At 45.2% G+C, this 21,301-nt stretch overlaps 1 protein-coding gene across 1 annotated transcript in view; it reads right to left on the bottom strand.

The window, feature by feature from the left end:
- Positions 1-17,086: 17,086 nt before the first annotated feature.
- The window catches only part of LOC115328316 (triokinase/FMN cyclase), a 43,429-nt gene continuing 39,214 nt past the window's right edge, over positions 17,087-21,301 (bottom strand). The window contains exons 13-14 of the mRNA XM_040212845.2: positions 18,525-18,769; positions 17,087-17,994 (exon numbers count right to left, since the gene is read on the bottom strand). Of these exons, the coding sequence (XP_040068779.1) occupies positions 17,737-17,994; positions 18,525-18,769 (503 nt within the window). The 3' untranslated portion in view covers positions 17,087-17,736. The remainder of the gene's footprint in view (positions 17,995-18,524; positions 18,770-21,301) is intronic.

Raw genomic sequence — 21,301 nt, 5'->3', positions numbered from 1 at the left:
CCGCTTTCATCCCATCACCAAACTGGAAAAGACCACGAGGCACTTTGTCGTCCCAAGGAAGCTCTGATCATGCCGCGAGACCGGCGGGACGTGCGTTCGACGAGTTGTGCCTCTTTCTTGCGGTACTACCCTTCCGTAAAAATTTCCACGTGTTCTCAAAGACAATTATCACCGTTTAAACGAAAAAAAAAAAACTCACGCGGCGAATGATGACAAACGAGTAGAAAACGTCTTCAGCACGCTGCCGCCCAGCCTCTGCAACGCTCCAAAAAGTCGATTTTGCTACATGCAAGATGACCGTCCGGTGGCCGCACTAAGGAGCGGGGAGCGCGATCCAGCAAAGAGATCAGTGGCGCGGCCGGTGACCTCGTCCATTGGCGCATTGGCGCTTTGACGCCCCTTGTAAAGCAACGTTGTATAAAATGAACACAGACTACAGATGCCGCGAACCTTTTGCGAACCTGAGTTTCAAAGATGGAACCAAGTGAATCTAAAGGTTTCCGAAGTTTCGACGCTTATTACATATAAAAATTCGACGATTTTCGAACGTTCGAAGTCTTGGCGTTCAAAAATTTGATTGGTTTCGAACTTCTTATTTTCCGCGCTATGAAATGCGACATTTGAAAACTTTCGAGCTTATTACGCAAAAAAATTCGACGATTTTAAAACTTCCAAACCTGTTAAGTTCAAAAGCTCGACAACCTTTGAACTTCTGAAAAAGAACTTAAGCAGACATATATAAATAACGTAAGATGTCAATGTGTGGAGTACAGTTGAAATTGAGACTTCGCTGATCGTGCCACGAACAACTCTCTTGTAAAGCGCTGAATGATCACTCTGGAGTGGCCCTCACTCGGAAGGTTTTCATGAAAAGGCATCCCGATAAATATCGAAGTAGACGTCGTCTGCTTCTGTCTTCATGAACGCCGACAGTCATCTATGCGCACCTGCATTGATTGTTTATGTTTAGGGATGCCGCGAACCAGCGTAGGTTCAATTTCGAAAGGTTTGGATATTTTCGAAGCAAACTGAGGTTCGAATTCGAAAAATTTCGATATTTTCGTACTGACCGAGGTTCGAATTCGAAAAATTCACAACTTTTGATCACAGTGGAGTTTCGAATCCGAAAAGTTGGAAGCTTTCACGGTTTCTAAAATTTCGAGTTCGAATATTTCGCATATTTTTTTTACTCGAACTTTCCTGACTTGAAATTCGAGATATTAAAAAATTTCGAATTTCCTGGGATCTGAAATGCGAAAAATTCGAAGATTTCGAAATTCTTTGGTTATAAAATCGAAATATTCGAACGCTTCTAATAAAGTAAAAAAATTGAAGATTTCGAACTTCTTTCTAAATAAAGTTCGAAAAGCTCGAAGGTTTCGATTCTCTTTTAACACTAAACTCGAAAAAAAAAAAACTTCAAAGATTTGGGATTTTTTTTTAGGTCCAAGTTTTCAAAGTTCGAAGTCCGCTTTTCATGTTCCTCCACAGTTGCAGTTTGAAATAATGTTTTCACGACTCACTGGTTTTCACGAAATCAGGTTTAGAAAAGTTAAGGAGTGAAGACTCCGCGAAGTTGGGTCAGGTAATTAAATGAGACAACGAGTGCCCCGGATGTGCTGGAATATTTGTCCGTGCAGACGCAGAGTGACGTGTAACCATAGATCAGTAATTGTGACCGCCAGCCCCGGAAGGAGGGGAGGAGGGGGGGGAAGGGGGGGGAGGGGGGTCTTTAGCGTGCATCACACAGTAGTGATCAAACAAACGCACTGTTTTACAATACTCATCCAGTTCGATACGGCCAGGGGCGGGCAGGAGGTTGAAGCTCAGAAACAGGGCCGGCCATAGAGCAACAATCGCCCTGGGCAAACTGCGGCCGAGGCGCCCTCCCGCCCCCCCCCCCCCCCTCCCCCCTCCTATTTTCGCACCCAACAGCACGTTGTTAGTAAATATGCGAGAGTGACCCAGCGCGTATGGTCCCGATTTTTTCGTTCTCAGTCGAGAACCACATCCTAAAAACAAACGATGTCCGCAAGTATTGAGAGTTTTGTCGGCACCGTGATCAAATGGTTCAAAATACATTTATTTCTCACATTAACCAAATTTCAGCTGTGGGTCTCCCATAGAAATCGTTTGATAGAATAAGAAAACAAAAGCAAAAATTAACCATGTCGAATACCCTAGCAGGACACCTTCCGAGCCTTCAACATCGCAAATTGGGCTCCGGCTTGCGAGATATCCAGGCTAGACGCTATCCTGTTTTCAATGGACAAAATTGCCAGTGACGATAACCTGCCATCTTCCATAGTTGATCTTAGGTATGTCTTAATAAGCTTTAATTTTGAGAAACTGCTCTCAGCAATAGCCACTGAATTAAAATTAACTGTTGAGCTAGTTGGTTACACATTTTAATTACAAAAGCGTTTTGTAATTAAGGTGGCCACTGACACTGGCAAAGTGAGGAGGATCCTCAATGACACCCACGTATAAGGGAAGTTGTCACGTAGATGGTTGTGCAGAATGAACAGGAGGATGTCCTGGGGATCACTGCATCCAGTGGGCAGCAGGCTGCATGGGTAGATCAGCTCTTCTCAGAGATCTATACCGTCGATGGCTGCACTTCCTAGGTGTCTCAGTGCGTGGTCAAAGCCTTGGCACAGTTTAAGAAGTTCTGCTTTGTCGGGAAATCGGGTGAGGTCCTAAAGGGACCTCCAGAGGCTCACGTGCTGCTCCATCTGCGTGAAGCGTTCTTCAATCGATATCTTTACGCTGCCAATCATCTCGTAGAAGAACTCTCGCTTGAATTTTGTCTCGACATCATCAACCTCGTATTGGCACTCATAACTGAATTGGCACTTTTTACGCCGCAGTCGAGGGGCCGGTTCCATCACTCTGTCAACACCCATGCCCTCGGCAAGGCCGTTCGCAGTTGCCAGTACAGTTTCGTACCCGAATTTGCGATAATTGTCGATGTAATCACTGCATGCTTTCAGCAGCTGGGTGGTTGCTACGTAAGGTCCGTGAGCTGCTCTGCAAGAGTTCGAGCTTCATGTCGGACGCCAGGGTATGCCTGCGCTGATTAGGCCACTCCTGCGCAACATTATAAATTTAGCGGTTTTCGGGATTCTTGCGGCGTGTTTCTGAATTTTGAGTTGGCAACGTTAATCGGCATTGCGAGTCCGAGGTCGTCACTGGTCGCTCACACACAAAAAAGAAAGAGCTGCGGATCCAAAGTTCTCTACACATATTATTTTCAGTCGCGTTGAAGCCTCTGGGCACAGAGGCTCACCGGATGTCGAGGAGGCATTGGTTCGTTTCGCCTACTTCGAGAGGCTCCAGAGCGAGCGTTGCCCAAAGCGCAGCTCGAATGCCGGGAGAAATCGGGATCCATTGATCCCCGGTCAGACCTCCTGAGCGAAGGCATGCTTCAGCTTAGAATAACTTGGCAAAATGGCAAAGCTTGCATTTTTTGCGAGCCAATCAGGGCCTCTGAGCGGAGCACGTGAAAACTAAGAGCAAAAATCCATTCTAATAGTATTTTGTCACGTGACACGTGACGAAATTCGCCCTCAAAAATGAGGGCCAATTACGGCCCTCATTTTTTTATATTTTAAAGTGGATTAAACCTGTTATAGCTTCAGGTGGTGCAGGTAGAGAGAAACAGTTTATTTTTTTTTAGCTCTCTCTTAGAAATTGAGTATTTTGTCACGTGACTCGCTCCGACACACTGATTTGCTCGCCGAGTAGCTTGGCGCCACCGTTTGGTAAGTATCGCTAAGAGTGCGGCATGCTGACTCCATCGCTTTTTGCGAGTCAGGTTTTGCTCCGCTGGTAATTTGAGTGCTGTGCGGAGGTGATCGCTTGCCTAGTCGTTCATGATTCATACCATGACGCATCGAATCTCACGGAGGAGAGGTTCTCTATAGTAAAACATCCGCTGGTGGCTGTGAGTCGATGGACGCCCGTTATAACAATAGCCTATACCAGTGGCGTACGCAGGATTTCATTTCGCGGGGTCCGGACCAACGAGAGTGAAGGGGGACAAGGTAAAAAGAAAAGAAAGTCCAAGAGAAAATAAAATCATGTTTATTTTTTTCTAATAACTATGCATTATTCTATTAAGTAATTCAAATAAAGTTGTTATATCGGTTTTGGGATGATTATGATACATAGAAATGATGCCCCGGAAATTCCCCACCAGGAAGGCATTGACATTTTACTTTTTTTATTTACAAGTCACGTCAAAAGAAGGCACCAGAGCAATCAGAGAACAAGAATCATAAGAACAAATATTTTATGAAGCACGACTCCAATGCAGAAAGCCTCCAGTCATCGGGGCTGATAAAACAATGATGCATAAGTAGAAACGCGGAACATCTTGATGGATAAACGATAAGCACTGGAAAGCTGCTCCACCATAAATTACTCCCTATGTTAACCTGATCTAACCAACAAAAATCTCACGTGATTTGTTCGCTGGTGTTGATTTTTAAGGTTTCCAAAGTCCGCTCACGAAAGAAAGTCAAGGAAGTCACACAACTCAACAAAGGGACGATGTAAAATGGTTTACACACTCACATATTGCACTTGGCTCTCGTCCTGAGGCAGCAGGTCGCACACTCGCGCCCCTATCTCGCGCGGTTCTCAAACTGCCGATGACAACTTCCGTACTCGAACCTTGAACCGCAAATCCCGCGTCTTTAGGCGCCTATATTCACTTTTCTAAGACTTTTCCCGCCATCCGAGGAGCCAATCAGATATCGCTCTTTTTAGACCAATGGGAGCCACGCGGTACAAAACAAACACATACAATACAAAATCCAATTAAGAAAGGACACGTGCATAGACCCCTGAAAACTCCTAAAAACCTTCGCCCTAACTGTCGACCGTCACCCGGACACCGCACTAAGGAAAAACCCCTCGTCGGGGTGCAAAAGCAGTACCGACGCTTCTTCTTAAAAAAAAAAAAAAAAAAAAAAAAAAGGGTACAAAACATTGAGGGGCCCCGCTGCGCTCGAGCGAGGCACAGCGCATGGTACGCACCCAGAACGGGGTCCTCGAGGAACAATTAAGACAGGGGACACGGCGGCCGCTCCGTGGCGACGACAAACCAACCCTGGCGGCTCCACGAGAGGGACATGGGGCACTCGCGAAACAATAAAAGTAGAAGTAAAGAAAGATATTCGTTAATTGATTATTTTCCAGTCATATTAGATAAAAGACGTTAAAACTACACACTTTTTTATTATTTTAACTGTGTCATAAATGGCATATTGCATTCCTTAAGCTTCCTTTTTCATTTCCTTTTTTTTTACAACTTCTCCACGAAGTTGTAAAGTCAGAAATTTCGGGGGGGGGGGGGGGGGAGGGGGGGGGGAGCCGCGGCCCCTTCGCCGTCCCCCCCCCCCCCCCCCCCCCCCTGTGTACGCCACTGGCCTATACTTGGTTTCAGCTTTAGCTACAGGTCCGAGCGTGGCCGTTGTTATGAGCCGAAAGTCCAATCAAACTGCGCAAAAAATGCAACGCCATGGCGTTCTCCGCTCTTGATACGACGAGCCGGCGGAGGGCACGATCTGAAAGACCGCGAACACCAACGATCCAACTGCGGAGAGCACGCCATAACGGTGTGTCTTTTTCGCCGTTAGATTGGCCCTTCGGCTCGTAACATCGGCCACGCTCGGTCCTAAGGTGAACCAAAGTATAGTCGCTGGTTTTGCGGCCAAAATGCCAAAGAGCGAGCGCCATCAACTTTTTCTACATATAGGGGGGGGGGGGGGGGGCACCCTCAGCGATCCGATCGTTTTTGTTTTTGTTTTTATCCCCTCGAGATATGAGTCCTGCATGACCTGGCGGCCCTTTCGGCGCCCCCCTGTGAATGGCGCCCTGTGCGGCTGCACAGGTCGCCCACACCAAAGGCCGGCCCTGCTCAGAAAAACCTTGAAGCGACCTGGCTAACTACCTCCCTACCCCTTGCACGCTAGTAGTAATCCGATCGAACACCGCCCGAGTGACGCTGACATATAGTAAATTAAGTTTGTAATTGTCTTAGAGGTCTATTTTCCAGGACGGAGGAAACGCCTCGCAAAAAGCACAGAAGCCGACACAACTCGAGGTCGAGGAGTGTTCTACCATACAAGTGGCGTCGGAAGAAGAAAAACGGGGGAGGCGGGGAGGGGGGGCTGCAGTTCCCTTTTCCCCTTCCAGATATTTCGGACTGTTAAGGAAAACAATACGGAGAAAGAGGGTGTGGTCGAGCTTATTTTATTCTGAAATTATTTACGCATAACTGTAGCTACTGTCGCTCTTCACTGCATAAAAGATAGAGTAGATGGTCGTTCTCGAGAACTCGTTGTCAGAAGGCACTACTTGTCACATGCGTAGTGGTTCGGAAGTTCACATCCTGGAGTCTCTACACAAAGAATTATGTTCATCGTACATGCTGGACCTTTTGAGGACACCCACCATCCTGACCCCTCAATATTAATTGATGGGACATACCAGACTGGCAGACTGGTTACATTGGGCTGCACTCGTTCCACTTCTCCTGAACATGTGGCGCATCCGAAAACCAACTCCAGTGATGTGAAAATGTTGTTTATTGATTTATTCCCTCCAAGGGCCTCTGTAGCATTGTAGAGAGCATACTTAAAGCTACACGCATGATAACATCAAAGCACACGGACATTAATGAGCACAAACCGGGCCCAGCTACCGAAAATAAAGATTACACTCGTAAGAAATAATTATTGCTGCAACTTGTTGAGTGCAAAAACAAACACACCTCTGAGCATATAGTTTAATAGTATGGATGCATTGTTATATATCAGGACACTTCCTATACCTATGACACAATAGACCCTTCGCAAAACCCCATCAAGAAATTCGACCAATTTTTTTCGGCGTAAAGCACATGAATAGGCCCCAGTTCACGTCGAAGACTAATGCAGCATAGGCGCCGAGCCAAGTTCACAGTGATGGCTGACATAACATTCTTGTCGAACAAATGCTCAAACTATGAAGGCCTCGGGTAGTTAAAGTAGCACTTATTGTAATCCGTTTCATCACAATTTTGCAAGCAGCGAAGGCTACAGTTGGTCAGTCAGTATGCACGTTGGAGAGAGGCACATGACAACATATCATCACAGTGCTCATCTGCACAGACTTGTCACACACCTTCGCTCTGTCTCTCTGATTGGCTCGAGGGGGCTGTGGCGGTTGCCCTTTTCCAAGTTACAATGATACGAAGTATAGGCAGCCCACACTTTCGAAAAAGTCTATTGCAAAGACCGAGAGGAATGGTCAACATTTTTCAACGACTGCTCTTTCAGGCAAGGGATGAACACAAATGTGAATCATCTTGTCCAGGTAATTAGAACAAGTAAATAATTTACCGACTAATGCAATACACTCTTTATGAAAAAAAAAGTATTGCTGCAATAAATCCTACGAAAGAAAAAAAGGTGCAGTTAAATCTATGCATACACCAAAACAGTTGTTCTAATAGCAAATCGAATAGCTTTGAAGCAGGTGCCTGCAACGATATATTCATCCCCACACTCAATAAAACGTCATCCTCGTAGCTGAAAATAAGTGTGCACTTCACACTCACAAAAACAGGAAGAAAAGCGATCGAATGTACAATCATCGATTAGCACAGAAGGTTAAAGATCGCAGGAACTTTCTCGCTAAAAGTTGCTATGGTTATTCGGTGGCGCAGGGCTGAAACAACTCCTAGGCCCTAACGCGACGTATACCTTTCGCTTCGATTCTCAGACATTCCAACGTTAAAACAAAGCTAGAAAAATCGGAATATTTTATGCCTGAAGTTATATCGTAAAGTTGTTGATAAGTGCTAAACGCAAAGGTCGCAGGAGCATCTTCGCTAAAAGTTGCTGTGACTATGCAATTACCTAAGGCTGAAACGAATTTCCCTAGGCCATACATCCGACGCATACATTTCGTGTCGATTCTCAGACATTCCAACGTTCAAACGAAGCTAAGAGAATGCGAAAATTTTATGCTAAAAGCACTCAACGTTCTATCGATCCTCGAACAGATACCGAATCCGAGCACCGGTACGGCGATACGGCTGATGCTGCCTCACAGGTGTTAATATCCAGATGATCCAGTGCGATCTTGCGCAAAAAGGGTATAAAGTCTCATTTCTTAATATTTTCATATTATACCTGCGTCAGCGAACATGAAAAAGCCAGAAGTCGTCGGAAAGCAGCTGCACATCAGGGCTACTGCGCACCGAACAAACTCGCATCCGCCAGCTCTGGACGCTGCCATCTTACCTGTGACGTCACGGCTCTTGGGAGGTCACGTGACGAGTGGTCACATTTCCGTAAAACATGGCGGCAACCGGGGGGGTGCTACTTCCGAACTTCCGGTTTATCGTTAGGTTTATCACTCTAAGCCCCTCTACCTCGTTTGTATAATAGAGGATCCCGAAGAGCAATGGTGGCGTGAGGAAATAAAATATATTTTGTAGAACATGAATTGGGCGGTACCTAGCGCCACCTAGCCTAGCTACTTGCGATTACTTTGCTTGACCCTGCTATCTGGTGGCAAGCAAATTAACCTCCTTTTACTCTGCGCGGCTACGCTACGCCATAATTTCGTGTTACCGTGCTGAAATGAGCCAAGAGGCTGCTTCGGATTTGCTTTTTTTTTGAGAGCGGCGTTTGGTTTTGCTGGCGAATGGTTTATCACTCCTCCGTGATGTGCGGTTGACGCAACGATTGACGAAGGAATTGTGGCTCGAGGAATGGCAAAGGTAAGACAAAGTGCGCGAACTGAGTGCCGGTTGCCTCCGTTTAGCATCGCAGTGCTGATGATGAGAAGACCGAGTGACCGAATGCTTTCGAAACGTGTTTCTTTACCTGCAGGGAGAAGCCGGCTTCGAAAATAAATACAGTTCGCGGAAAGCTCGTGTTGCGTTTTTATTTGCTGCTCCTCTCGCTCCGTACAATAGACCTAGTGTTCTCGCTAAGCCTTACTGAGCTGGATTTGCCCGATTCGTGGCCGCCATATTGAGATCCAGGTGACGGAGGAACTTTTGCTCCTCTGCTTTAGGGACGAAAGTTTCTCCCTTTCTGAAGGACCATATGTGTCAAGAACGTTCCTCCATTTAGGGAGGACTATACTGACCCTTTTTTCTAAGAGTGCACGTCCGATACGGTCGGTGGCTGAAGCGTACTCTCTTTATTCAACGGTAAACAAACGTGGGGGTAGAGCGCTACGGGGACGCGACCTTGACAACACGGCGCAATGGTGGACAGTGGCGCCATCTAAATAGTGTGTATGGAACTTGTGGAAATTTTAAATACTACACGCTCCACCTTTTCCTATTGCGATCCTACGCTGCAGTTGGACTTCCCCACTCCACTGCCCAAGAGCTTTTGAACCCCAGTGGAACGCGGGGAATAGTTGAAAAGGCCTTTCGTGCTGTCCTCCAATATCTCCGGGACAGTGAGCTCTCGGTCGACTCTAATGTTCGCAGACACGAAATAAAAACCTACACGACGGATCTAGAACAAGTATTCAACGTTTAAATTCACGTATGCGAGTCAATAGGTAGCACAGCAAGTTAGCAACATTCTGATCTTGTGCGGAGCCGAGATTGGAACCTCCGCGATACATTGACGGACTTTGCCATCTCGGATTGGCACTGAGATAGGAGTGGATGCCATCTTCCTGCCTCGCTGTGGAGTCATTTTCTCACAAGCCCAATTCTAAACAACGCCGTTGGCTTTTGGACTATAATGCATCAGATGTTCAAACTTGTAAATAACCATTTCTTCTTTCTCTTTCCTTCATTTACCCATCTCCCAAAAAGCCAGGTAGCGACTTGCCCCTGACTGGAGGCCCACATATCTCCTGGCTCCCCCCTTTGTCCTCACCCCAATATACACAAACAAACAACACCTTTTCCATTTCGGTAGCCGCTTCCCGTGGCGATCTGCTAGGCTTTGTCAGTATATAGGAGTCTATGCCACCAATCATTCCAGTCAGAGCTCGGCGTTCTCGCGTCCCGTCTCATCTGCTCCTCTCTGTTAATTTCTGGCCGTATAGCTATCAACTATGGTAAGCCTAGCGTAATAAAAGCACAATTTGTTTTCCTTTCTTGTAAATTGCAAGTATTGTGTTTTTTCGGTGTGAGTCCTCATGCGGTTTTCACCAGGAATAGAAGCGTACCATAGTCTTTTGGAGCACCTCAGCAGCGTGTCCTTGTGGTCCTCAACGGATATGCCGGCGTCACTCTGCCCCGAAAAGGATACGATAAGCAATTTTCGGAAAGTTGCCATGGGAAAATGGGGCCTGTTCCCGGTAGCAGGCGCCGTCTACGCAGTGTTGGGTAAAGTAGATCCAAAAAGCACAAAGTAAATGAGAGTTTATGTGCTGGAATTAAAGTAGTAAGTACACCGGGTGCAATGTACTTGAAGTAAAGTACTCTATATGCAATGCACTTTCAAAGAAAAGTACAAATACTTTTTTACACAATCTTACATGATGCCCTTCCATTCCCCTATACGTGTTTTTAGCTGGTATGCATTGCACCAGGGATAATCGGGGGTACATCAGATATTTTCGAAAATGGCGGCGAATATTAAATACAGTCTGGCATCAGAGTTGACGAAACATCATTTTGAGGTATAAATTCAACCAGACCAGATTTGGGGTACGTGGTTTGAAGGCGGAGGTTGTACTTTCCTCCGAATGCGCTTGAAAAAAAAAAACTTTATGTGTAAGTACATACTCAGAGAGTGCACTTCAAGTAAAAGTATTTTAACCCTTACAGAAATGTCTTATATGACCCAGATATATTTGATGTAGGGCCGTATATGGGCATATAAGTAGACATATACGGTCATATATTGCCATACAAGGGCTGAAATCAGGGCAGATATGGTAAGGTGACACCATATATGACGACATATATTGCCAGATAATGCCATATATGGTGCCAGTGGCTGCCATATATAACAGTATAGGATGCCTGATACTCCTGTATATGGCACTGTATGGTGCCAGTCAACATGTAGATGCAGGTAGCACTCCGCGTCGGCCGGTATCGGGACTACGCCGGCCCGCCCATGGTAACAGGATGGCAGCACCCGGCAATGGGCACCGGGGAGCTACCGGCCCCGGCCGGCGTCGGGGTTTCGTCTTGCTCGCTGGCCAGTCCAGCCGTAGAACTGGCCGGCATCGGGTGTTTGCTGTCTTTGCTGAGTAGTCTTTCCATGGAGGTTCCAGTAACTGGCCGGCATCGGTATTTTGCTGTTTTTGATGGGCAGTATTTGCATGGAAGTTCAGTGACTGGCCGGCATCGGCGCTTTGCTGTTCGCAGGCTGGCGAGCCCCGGGAACTTCCGTTTACTAACCGGCATCGTTCTATTTTTTTTTTTTTGCCTTCTTTAGAAAACAATGCAGTCACGTCATTGAGATTCTGACGAACTGCGGCGATTCATATGTAGCGAGTGGAAATGTTTGCGTTGATCAATCTTTCGTAAATGACTGCAGACGCTGGCGTATTTGAAAAGGCTGACGTGTTTTATCGCGAAAACGCGAAAAAAACAACAAAAAAACAATGCCGTGAGGAATATTTCCAGTTCAGGATTTGAGAATCTGACCCCTTACGCCACGAAAATTAAATTTTACAACGCCGAACGATACTTTTTTCAGGAAGTTAGTTTAATTTGATGTACTATACTTAAGGTCTGGCGTAATACGCACGTGTTTGGCTCTGATAAAAAATAAAAACGGTATAGCGGAGCCTCGAATCAAAAAGAAAAAAGACGTGGCATGATTGAGCACGCGCTTTGAGCTACAAAAACAATAATAAACATTACTTTCCAGAAACTAGAAAAGTAAGAGATGTGTTTAATGCTTATGACGCTACGAGGGGTACATAAATCTCCTGAGAGATCATTTTATTGGTGATTTTAATCTAGTGTGAAAATATGCTATTTCAGGCAGGAATCGACTGTTTTCTGTGGTAGTCACGATCATCCAAGAGAAATATTTTAAATGTTCACATAGCCAAACGATATCTGTCTCTTTAATAGCTTATGTTATACGACGTACCGTACCAGAGGAACGCAAATATAAAAACTTCTTTTCTTTACTCAAAAAAGCGAGAAACACCAATGCGTTGTGGATGTACACACTGCTGGGTTTGTGAATGACACTACGAAAAATAAACGTCACAATGCCGAACGATAGCATTTCTGAAAGCTAGTTTAATTATCCGCGCTGTACTTGAATTTCAGGAATAAAAAAGTGTTTAGGCCTACACAATAAGTAAAACTGCGGAGCGGAAACTGTATAAGTAAGACCTGGCGGCACGCGAGGGATAGCGCTGATCTACCAGGACAAAATTAAATACTACTTTCCGCAAGTCAGAAAATTAAGAGATGTGGTTATGAGCTATGAGCTCAACTAAATTACTGCCTTAAAATAGCGGTACTTTTGTTTCAATAGTGGGTGAAGATGACCGTTTCCATGACAAACTTTGGCTTCATCACTGCGGCAGTGTTACCACTTACATTTTCCCATTTTGCTCTAAATGTACCCATTCTTATTAATTTTATTTCTTCGTTGAAAGGACTTGCGCTGTTTGCCTTCTTCACTGACCCACCTATTAGCACGGAGGGAGCGAATCATCGCGGCAAAAAAGAGGGCCAGGGTTTCTGAATTGCATCAATTCAAATGTGGGCTCGCACTTTTTATTTTCACCTTCTGCGTGATTGTTACCCTGAAGAACGGTGCCGACGAGAGCATAAACATAGAAAATATTTAAAATAATAAAAACTAATACACGAAGTGAGAAAACTTTTAAAATAATAAAAAGTAATACAAAAAGATGAGAAAAATATTTAAAATAAAAACTAATACAAAGAGGTGAGAAAAAATATTTAAAATAATACGAAATAATACGAAATAATACAAAACAAAATAAAACGAAATAAAACAAAATAAAACAAAATAAAACAGAAAGGTGATAAAAAATAATTAAGAAATAAAAACGAATACAAAAAAAAAGCGAGAAAAAATATTTAAAGGAATAAAACCGAATACAAAAAGATGAAAAAAAAAAACCATTCAAAATAAAAAAAAAAGTGTAAGAGAACAAATACCGCTTCCCGCGGTTGGAACCAACGACCACAAGCTCAACACACCAGAGTGTCAACACATTACGCTACCGCCGCCCGGATGTCCTTCGCACTCTTTTTAGAACGTTAAATGTCGGCTAAATTGTTGTTCATGGTTTTCACCATTGCAAGCTTAGTTTCGTATTTATTGTTTTGCAACATGTTCAGGACTTATTCATAATATTGTAGCGAAATTGATGTGCGCAATAATTTATTATTGGTGTGTATTTAATGAGTTTTATAATGCGGTTTGCTGATCGTTTTATTTCAAACGTATTGAAGATACGAATACAATCTTATCGAAGCAACGGCCTATGTTTCGCACGTTTTGCCGGCCGTGTGCGTTTGAATGCCTGTGTTGATGACGGCCGGCTAACGGTCCAATTATCCGATTAGTGGTGATGCGTGAAGTTTGCCTTAGTTTCAAACGTGTCCGACAAAGACGGAAGTGACTGTGGGACGTGGAACTACGTCAAATCTGCTCAACAGCCAAGATCATGGAACGGGATCGAAGTAAGTTCGTGTTTTGTTCGCTAGGGGCTAGATTATTTCCTGCGTTCAAAAGGCTTGTTATTGTCTGCAGATCGCTTGCTTTTACCAGTATTACTAATTGTACGCGAATGGTGTTATGCGAGGCTGTTTTTCTTTTTTTCCGATGCAGAGGCCGTCTACTCGCTTAAGGTCGATCAGTCGCGGCGGAACTCTTTGGGAGACGGATTGAAATGTGTGTGTGTGTGTGTGTCGGGGGGGGGGGGGGAGGGAGGGAGGAGGGCGGCAAAGGCGGAAGAAGAGGGTGGGGGTTGATTTCCTCCCTCCGCCGTATTGTTTACTGGTAAGCTACAATGTTTGGAAGAGCGCGGTGCCCCTCCATCGCCAACGCCACTCTCCGCACTTGCGTGCTGAGAGCTGGACCCGACAAAAACAGCGATTAATTGATCGAGCAAGTTCGTAGCTTTCGCCGCCCCAGTCGTCTGCAGACGCCTTCATTTTCGCAGTTCGTACCCAGAAAAAAAATTGCCAAAAATTGGTGCCGCGATGAATTTACCCCATGGTGATTAATGCAGAGCATACCACTTCCGATCGCAAAAATTTGTGCCTGCGAAATAATTTTTGACGCTGGCATTAATTAATCGCGAAATTTCGAGCCCTAAAGATTATTTGCTGTACACGTGTTTCGTATGATCCAACGCACGTGTAACGAATTTCACACCGCCAAAAACACTTTTTTTTCCAAACTCTGATCTCCACGAGATCACAATACCAATGTTTCTGTTGTAGTGGTACGGCAGAGTCTATACTTGTTTTGCTCCAGTCTTTATAAGGGGGACGCTGTAATCCGATTCTACTCAATTATGGTGTACTAGATAGCGCTATATTTGCAGAGCTAGTCTTCTTTTTTTTGTAGTTGCATCGAAATATATTTCAGCTTTTAAGTTACTTGTAATTTAGCATGTAAATCTACAAGCTTATCTACATTGAAGGCAGCAAATATCTTGCCAGCACTCATGCTACGTCTTTGAAGTATATTGCGTTAACATAATTGACCAACCTTTGATTTTTATTTGTCAGTGCCTCAAGGGAAGCAAGGAGAAGGAGTGGATCCCTGCCCCTGCCCGTTTCGATCTGGATGAACATCGTACCGGCGTGCGGTTGTGTATCACTACTGCGTGGTGCGCGTTAAAGACCCCAGGCTAGCAGTTGTACCGCGCTGGCTAAATTACTCTACAGCTGAGACAGCAGACGCCCACTGAAGCAAGCTAACTTCCGACTGTATAAACATAAACACAATTTTTTTTTTTCAAAAGGAGTGGGATTATGTAGAGAAGCTAGTGGGTTTTTCTATGGGTACGAAGCTGTCGGAAGTAAGGTCAGAATGGAAAAAGCACCACGAAGTACCGCCTGGTCCCAAACAGCCATAATAATGAACACGGAATTCAGAAGAATAGTAATACGAAGGACTTACGCAGGCAGCCACACTTTCTGAGTTCGCAATGACATTTGATTATGATCACAAATATTCCTGCTTTGCTCAAGGTGGCCTAGTTTACACACCATATTGGTGATCTTTAGTGCAGCAAGAATATTTTTTCTCAGAATTAAACGTCGTTGTTAACTGAACAAATGTAGCTGTCTGTGTAAGTCCTTCGTGTTTTTATTCTTTTTACTTCTGTGTTCATTATTTCATTTTTTTTTTCATGATTTAGTCCTTTTGTTTTTGTTTCTTATGTGTTCATTATTTATTTTTTTATTTTTATGAGATTTTAGTTAAAAATATGATGCCCTCGTCATTTCCTAGTCCGGGAAACAGTGGTGACCTTGTCGTGTTCAAGGAGCAGTAACGACCTTTTCATCTTGTATAGCTTCCGCGGCGAACAACGGTGTCTGTGTGCGTGTGTGATGTGTTAATCACACGGGAATATTTGACGACCGAACGGAAAAACAAGGCCAATGAGGAGCGACTGGGGGCTTTGAACATCACACGGTGCAAGGAAGGACTTCGACGACGAGGCTAGCAAGCAAGTGCTTGTCAAAACTGCTGTGCTCGACCGGAGGGTTGAATCAGGACTGTGACTCTGTGAGTGAGAATCAACAATTTTGGAACTTCCGTATAGTTTAGAACTTAATTGTTGCCTCCCGTTTGTTTTATTTTAATAGGTGTCTGTGTGCTGATACATTTTTAGTTTATTTTAATGGTTGTCTGTGTGATATTACAGTTTTGTTCCTTATAATTTTTTTCTTGAACAGGGAAGTGCTTGTTTGGAGTTTTCACGCTTTCTTGTATAAAACTTCTTGTGCAAACCATACTCTCCGTCTGCTCTCTCGACAACCAATCCCGCCAAAGGGCTGTGAATTTCCGTCGTCGAATGATATGTTACAATGTTTTCTAACTAGCGATCGCCTACATTCTATCTTTGTAGCATACATATTTGTTGAATGACAAATTCCGACCCAGGCCAATGAAGATTGGTCAGTGGACTATTCTGTAGATATATCTACGTGAACACACGTTTGGGGCAGTGTGGGATAGCAGTACGATGTATATTTTGCGGATACTCATAGAAATGCGTTACATGATCCCATGTCTGGACCTGGAAAGTATGGTAACTGTCCCATGACAGTAATTTTCATGTGATGCCAGAAGGAGCATCACATGAAAATTGCTTTATATGGGGTGGGTACCCTATCTACCAGACCCAAACACGGGATCATATAAAGCAGTCTATATATGGTATATAAGGAATTGGGCAGATATGGGTATATAAGGAATTGGGCAGATATGGCTATATCCATCCAGATATGGCCCGATTGTGCATATCTGGCCATATCTGCCCAATTCCTTATATATCCATATCTGTTTTTAATATAAGTCCAGATATGACATTTCTGTAAGGGAAACCTCCTTGAAAGTACATTGTACTAGTTCAAGCACTTCCCAACAATGTCTTCATGTATTCGGGGGCTCCGTTGACTGCTATTTTCTTACTGAAAATTTACAAAAATCGTGTATAAGTATAAGTAACTTTTGAACATACAGTAGATCTTTCCTTTAATTGCAAGACCGCGACGTCATGTCAAGCAAGCAAGTTTTGCATGACTCGATCCTGCTCGCAATTTTTGGTCTCGCACAAGAAAAATCCCGTGGACGCTCAATTCTCTCCCCCCCACACACACACACACGCACGCACGCACACACAAGATATAATTATGTAAAACAAGTTTTGGGGGTCTCCGGGTTCAATGAATATATACTACCAGATTTACCTTTGGGCCACGGCAGAAAAGCTAGCTTTCATTATCACACACATGCCCCTTTCTAGATCATTACTGCTCCAGCTTCCAAAGAAATAAATATAGAAGCCATCTCGTTAAGATATACAGGAGGCGGCTTTCATTCAATGAGGCAACACTTCTATAATCAAAACGCCTAAAGTCGTAATGGAGGATATGTTTATTCAAATAAAAAGGCAACAAATTGCCCTCCCTATAGCACAGTCTGCTTACCACATATCGGCCTTTCAATAAAACGTTAAACGAGTTGGTAACGGTAGCGCAAGTCTGTCCACCATTCACCGCGAATCCAACAGCAAGGTCGCCTTCGCCAGTCAACAATATTTCAATTTGTACCGTCTGAAGCCTTCAGAGAGACCAGCACCAGATCGGAAAAGCCATACCGACACCCGCTATCCTTTGTTCAATACATAGCATACAGTGCAGTGCAAGCTATGCGCTTGCTGAACCAATCAGCCGCCTCCCTTTCATCACCCGACCTTGCTCTCTGCGCGTGGATATGAATGAGGTCCAGGTATGGGCGAGGTCGAGCGGCATCACGTGGCGAAAGGGAGACGTGTGATTGGACCAACGAGCAGCGTAGCTTGTATACCGCACTGTCAGCTTACGGGTAAACAGAGTCTAGCAGGAGGTTTTTGATTGTTCTATTGACTCCGGTAGCGATACACGATGCCCCACCGACACCTCTGTGAGCGCATCGTATCGTCATCCGGTATCGTTATCAGAGATATCGAAATGATCTACTAGATTCCCTTTGATGCCATCGTGAACCCATGGCGTGATCGGTGTCTTCACAACGAGGGTGTAATCACGCTGCGGATGGCCCGGCCCAGCCAGACTTCGACAGCCCTGGCCCCCGGATCGACGTGCTTCAGGAGGTCCGGATTGACGTAGGTGGCCCGTCCAGCACGGGGCTTCATGCTGAGCGTCAGGGCCACAGCCGCCGACATGGCCTTCAGGGCTTCGTTCAGGTTCCTCTGGACCCCTACGGAGTCCAGGCAGCTAAAGTCCTTCTGGAGTTCCGTCAGCGCTGCGTCCAGGGTGTCCAACTGTAAGAGTTAGTCAATGTGATGAAGCTCCCCTGCGGGCGTGGAGAAACCCCCCACAAATCCCTCTTTTGGAGCGGAGAAACTCGTCCGTGGGTGTCGGAAAACTAATTCCCCACGGTAGTGGAGAAACTCTCCCCGCAGCAAAAACGCATCGCTCGCCCGCGATACCATGTGGAAGCGGTGAAATGGACCGCTCACGAAAACGAGAATATTTCAGTTGTCGGTTCCGTCTCCCGAAGACGACAGCAAGGAGGCGAGAAGAAAAGCTGTGATGTATCAGTGGTTGATGTCCTCTTTAGGGACGCACGCGCACGTCGGAAATTTCCCGCCTTGCCGTGGAAGTTGCGACGTGCAAAGCACCTGGTGTGTCCCGTTTGGACTTACAGGCCTTCAATAAGCTGTTGACGCATGCCTGGCATTCCGCAGAAGAGAGCTACTGCGCAAGATCAGAACAGCTTCCACAGCCAGATCGATGGCAGTGCGTTGAAGGCGATTTTTGAAATGATTTTATGGACCAGCAGGGCACGTACCATGGTGCGGTCTCCGACTTGCGCCATGCTGTACTTCATGACGAGCTTGACGCCGTGCTCGAGGGCGGCCACCCAGGCGTCGTAGCCCGAGAGGACAGTAAAGGCCTTGGCGGCGCCGTGGAAGAGCAGGCTGTACAGGGCGCCCGATGTGCCTCCCATGCTGGAGCTGGCCACGTGAGACAGCTGCGCCATCACCAGGCCCGGGTAGGCCAGGCTGGGCCGGCTTTCCAGGTACGCCAGGATGCCTGCGCAGGTCCAGTCGAGCAACGACGCGGTTGATTGATTGATTGATTGAGTTTTAATGGCGCAAAAGCATCTAAGGCTAAAGAGCGCCAAAGTCTGTGACTATTTTATGAATGGTTTCTAGAGAGGAAAGAGGGCTCGAGTGGCCAGTGATAGAATAAAAGGATGTGCATGAATCTGTATATAAATAATGTGGGTGAAAGATTTAAAATTGCAAAGCAAGTTTAAAGTTGACGTAAAAGTCCAGTGCTTTCTAGGAATTTAAAAACATTTGCATGAGGTATAAAAGGTTGATCTCCAAGCAAAAGAGCAAGGCGTAAAGGCATCTGTGCTGAATAAAACTGGGCGAAGTAGAATTGGCGGTATCTGTGATATGCGGGGCACTCAAGAATGATATGCACTACAGTTAATGGTAAATAACAGTGTTCGCATGTAGGTGGATCCTCTCGGCGAAGCAGATACCCATGTGTTAGATGTGTGTGGCCAATTCTTAACCGACAAAGAATTACTTCGAAAAAACGGTCCCTACGACGGGCACTCGCCCACTCCTGTAGCATCGGCTTCACAACATGGAGTTTGTTGTTGGTTTCGCGGGACCATTCCTCTTGCCTTTACACCTGATACTTTTCTTTATGGTCGTTTTGTAATCTTGGTAGGGTATGTCGTGAATATCAACCTTCCTTGAAGCACATGTGGAAGCGGCACGATCAGCAGCTTCATTGCCGGGAATACCCACGTGACTAGGCACCCAGCAAAAGACTACCTGCAATTTGTTGTCCCTAGCCGCAGCAACCACTTTATGTTGTAGCTGAGTTATTAAAGGATTTTTTGCTATCTCAAGGGATCGGAGTGCTCTCAGGCTCTCAGAGCACTTAGTGAATCAGTGTAAACTACAGAGTATGGATGCCTATTTTTGATAATATAGTCTGTGGCCAATAGTAAACCGTATAATTCAGCAGTCAAGATAGTTGCACTGGAATTCTCCGCACACATTTAAGTGATGGTCCAATCACGGAACAGCCGACACAAGAATCGGTTTTTGTTCCGTCGGTATAAAAGCTGGTGTAGTCTTTATATGTATTTTGTAGCTCAAAGAATTCCTGTTTTAAGACTTCTGGTGAGGTATTTTTCTTAGTGTACTCAGTAAGTGACAAGTCTGTGATGAGCAGACCACGTTCCCATGGTGCCACTGTTCCCAGAAGCTGAGCAACAGGTGGGTTTGTCCCAAGGCTAGCCAAAACGGCCGCGGTCTTGTTCCGCAATGAAAAGGGAGGCTTAACAGCGGGCTTGCTTTGGAAGGTTCGTTCCAAACGTGTTCCCTCTACTAGTTCCCAACACGAATGTTGTACTACAGACCGTATCCTAAAAGAATACGTTAGACCTAGGACATCTCGCCTTTTCTCTAGAGACATTTCATTAGCTTCAGCATAGAGGCTCAGCACAGGAGATGTATGAAACGCACCGGTGGCGAGTCGGATCCCTGCGTGATGGATTGGATCCAACATTTTCAGTGTTGATGCACTCGTTGATACATACACCAAACATCCATAATCTAGGCGTGACCGCACAATCGATTTATAGATTCTTAGGAGGCACAGTCGATCGGAGCCCCAAGTCATGTGGGAGAGAACTCTCAGAATATTAAGGGATTTCTGGCATTTTTGTTTTAGCATTTTGATATGCTGGCTGAAAGAGAGCTTGGAGTCGAATATAAGCCCTAGAAATTTATACTCTGTTTTTACCTGAACTGGTGCATTTTATATGGTCAACGAAGGTGTCGGCATCACACCACGTTTTCGTGAAAAACAAACACAAGCAGTCTTCTCCGTGGAGAACTTAAATCCGTTATTGTCAGCCCACCTTGTCACATTATTAATAGTCAGTTGAACACGCCGTTTGCAGATTGCGAGGTTACATGAGGAAACAGCGATCTGGAGGTCATCTACATACAGCGAGTAGTGCACTGAAGGTGTATGACACGCGCGATAGAATTGATTTTTATAGCAAACAGAGTAACACTTAGGACACCGCCCTGTGGAACGCCGTTTTCCTGTATGAACCATCGTGAGTGTACAGACCCCAGCCTTACTCGGAAAGTGCGTCTACCTAAATAGATCTCAATGGCATGGAACATGCGGCCCTGGATGCCAATGTCAATCATGTCCCTCAAAATTCCATACCGCCAGGCAGTATCGTATGCTTTCTCAAGATCGAAAAACACAAAGAGGCAGTACTGTTTATTGACGAACGCCTCTCGAACAGTTGTCTCCAATCGAATTAATTGATCCTGCGTCGAGCGGGACCAGCGGAAACCACACTGGTATTTATCCAGGATGCAATGTTTTTCCAGGTGCTGCATCAGTCGCCTATTAATCATGTTTTCGAGGGTTTTACAGAAGCAGCTCGTCAATGCTATTGGCCTGTAACTAGTAGCAGCATCCGAGTTCTTTCCTGGTTTAAGCAGAGGGATAAGTGTAGCCGTTCTCCAAGCTGATGGAAAACGTCCCTCTTCCCATATTCTGTTGAAAAGGTAT

Source organism: Ixodes scapularis, unplaced genomic scaffold (assembly GCF_016920785.2).
Source record: "Ixodes scapularis isolate PalLabHiFi unplaced genomic scaffold, ASM1692078v2 PGA_scaffold4__175_contigs__length_147842914, whole genome shotgun sequence".
NCBI lineage: Eukaryota > Metazoa > Arthropoda > Arachnida > Ixodida > Ixodidae > Ixodes > Ixodes scapularis.
Note: the sequence above shows the minus strand (reverse complement) of the source record. Positions and strands in the feature narration are given on the sequence as shown.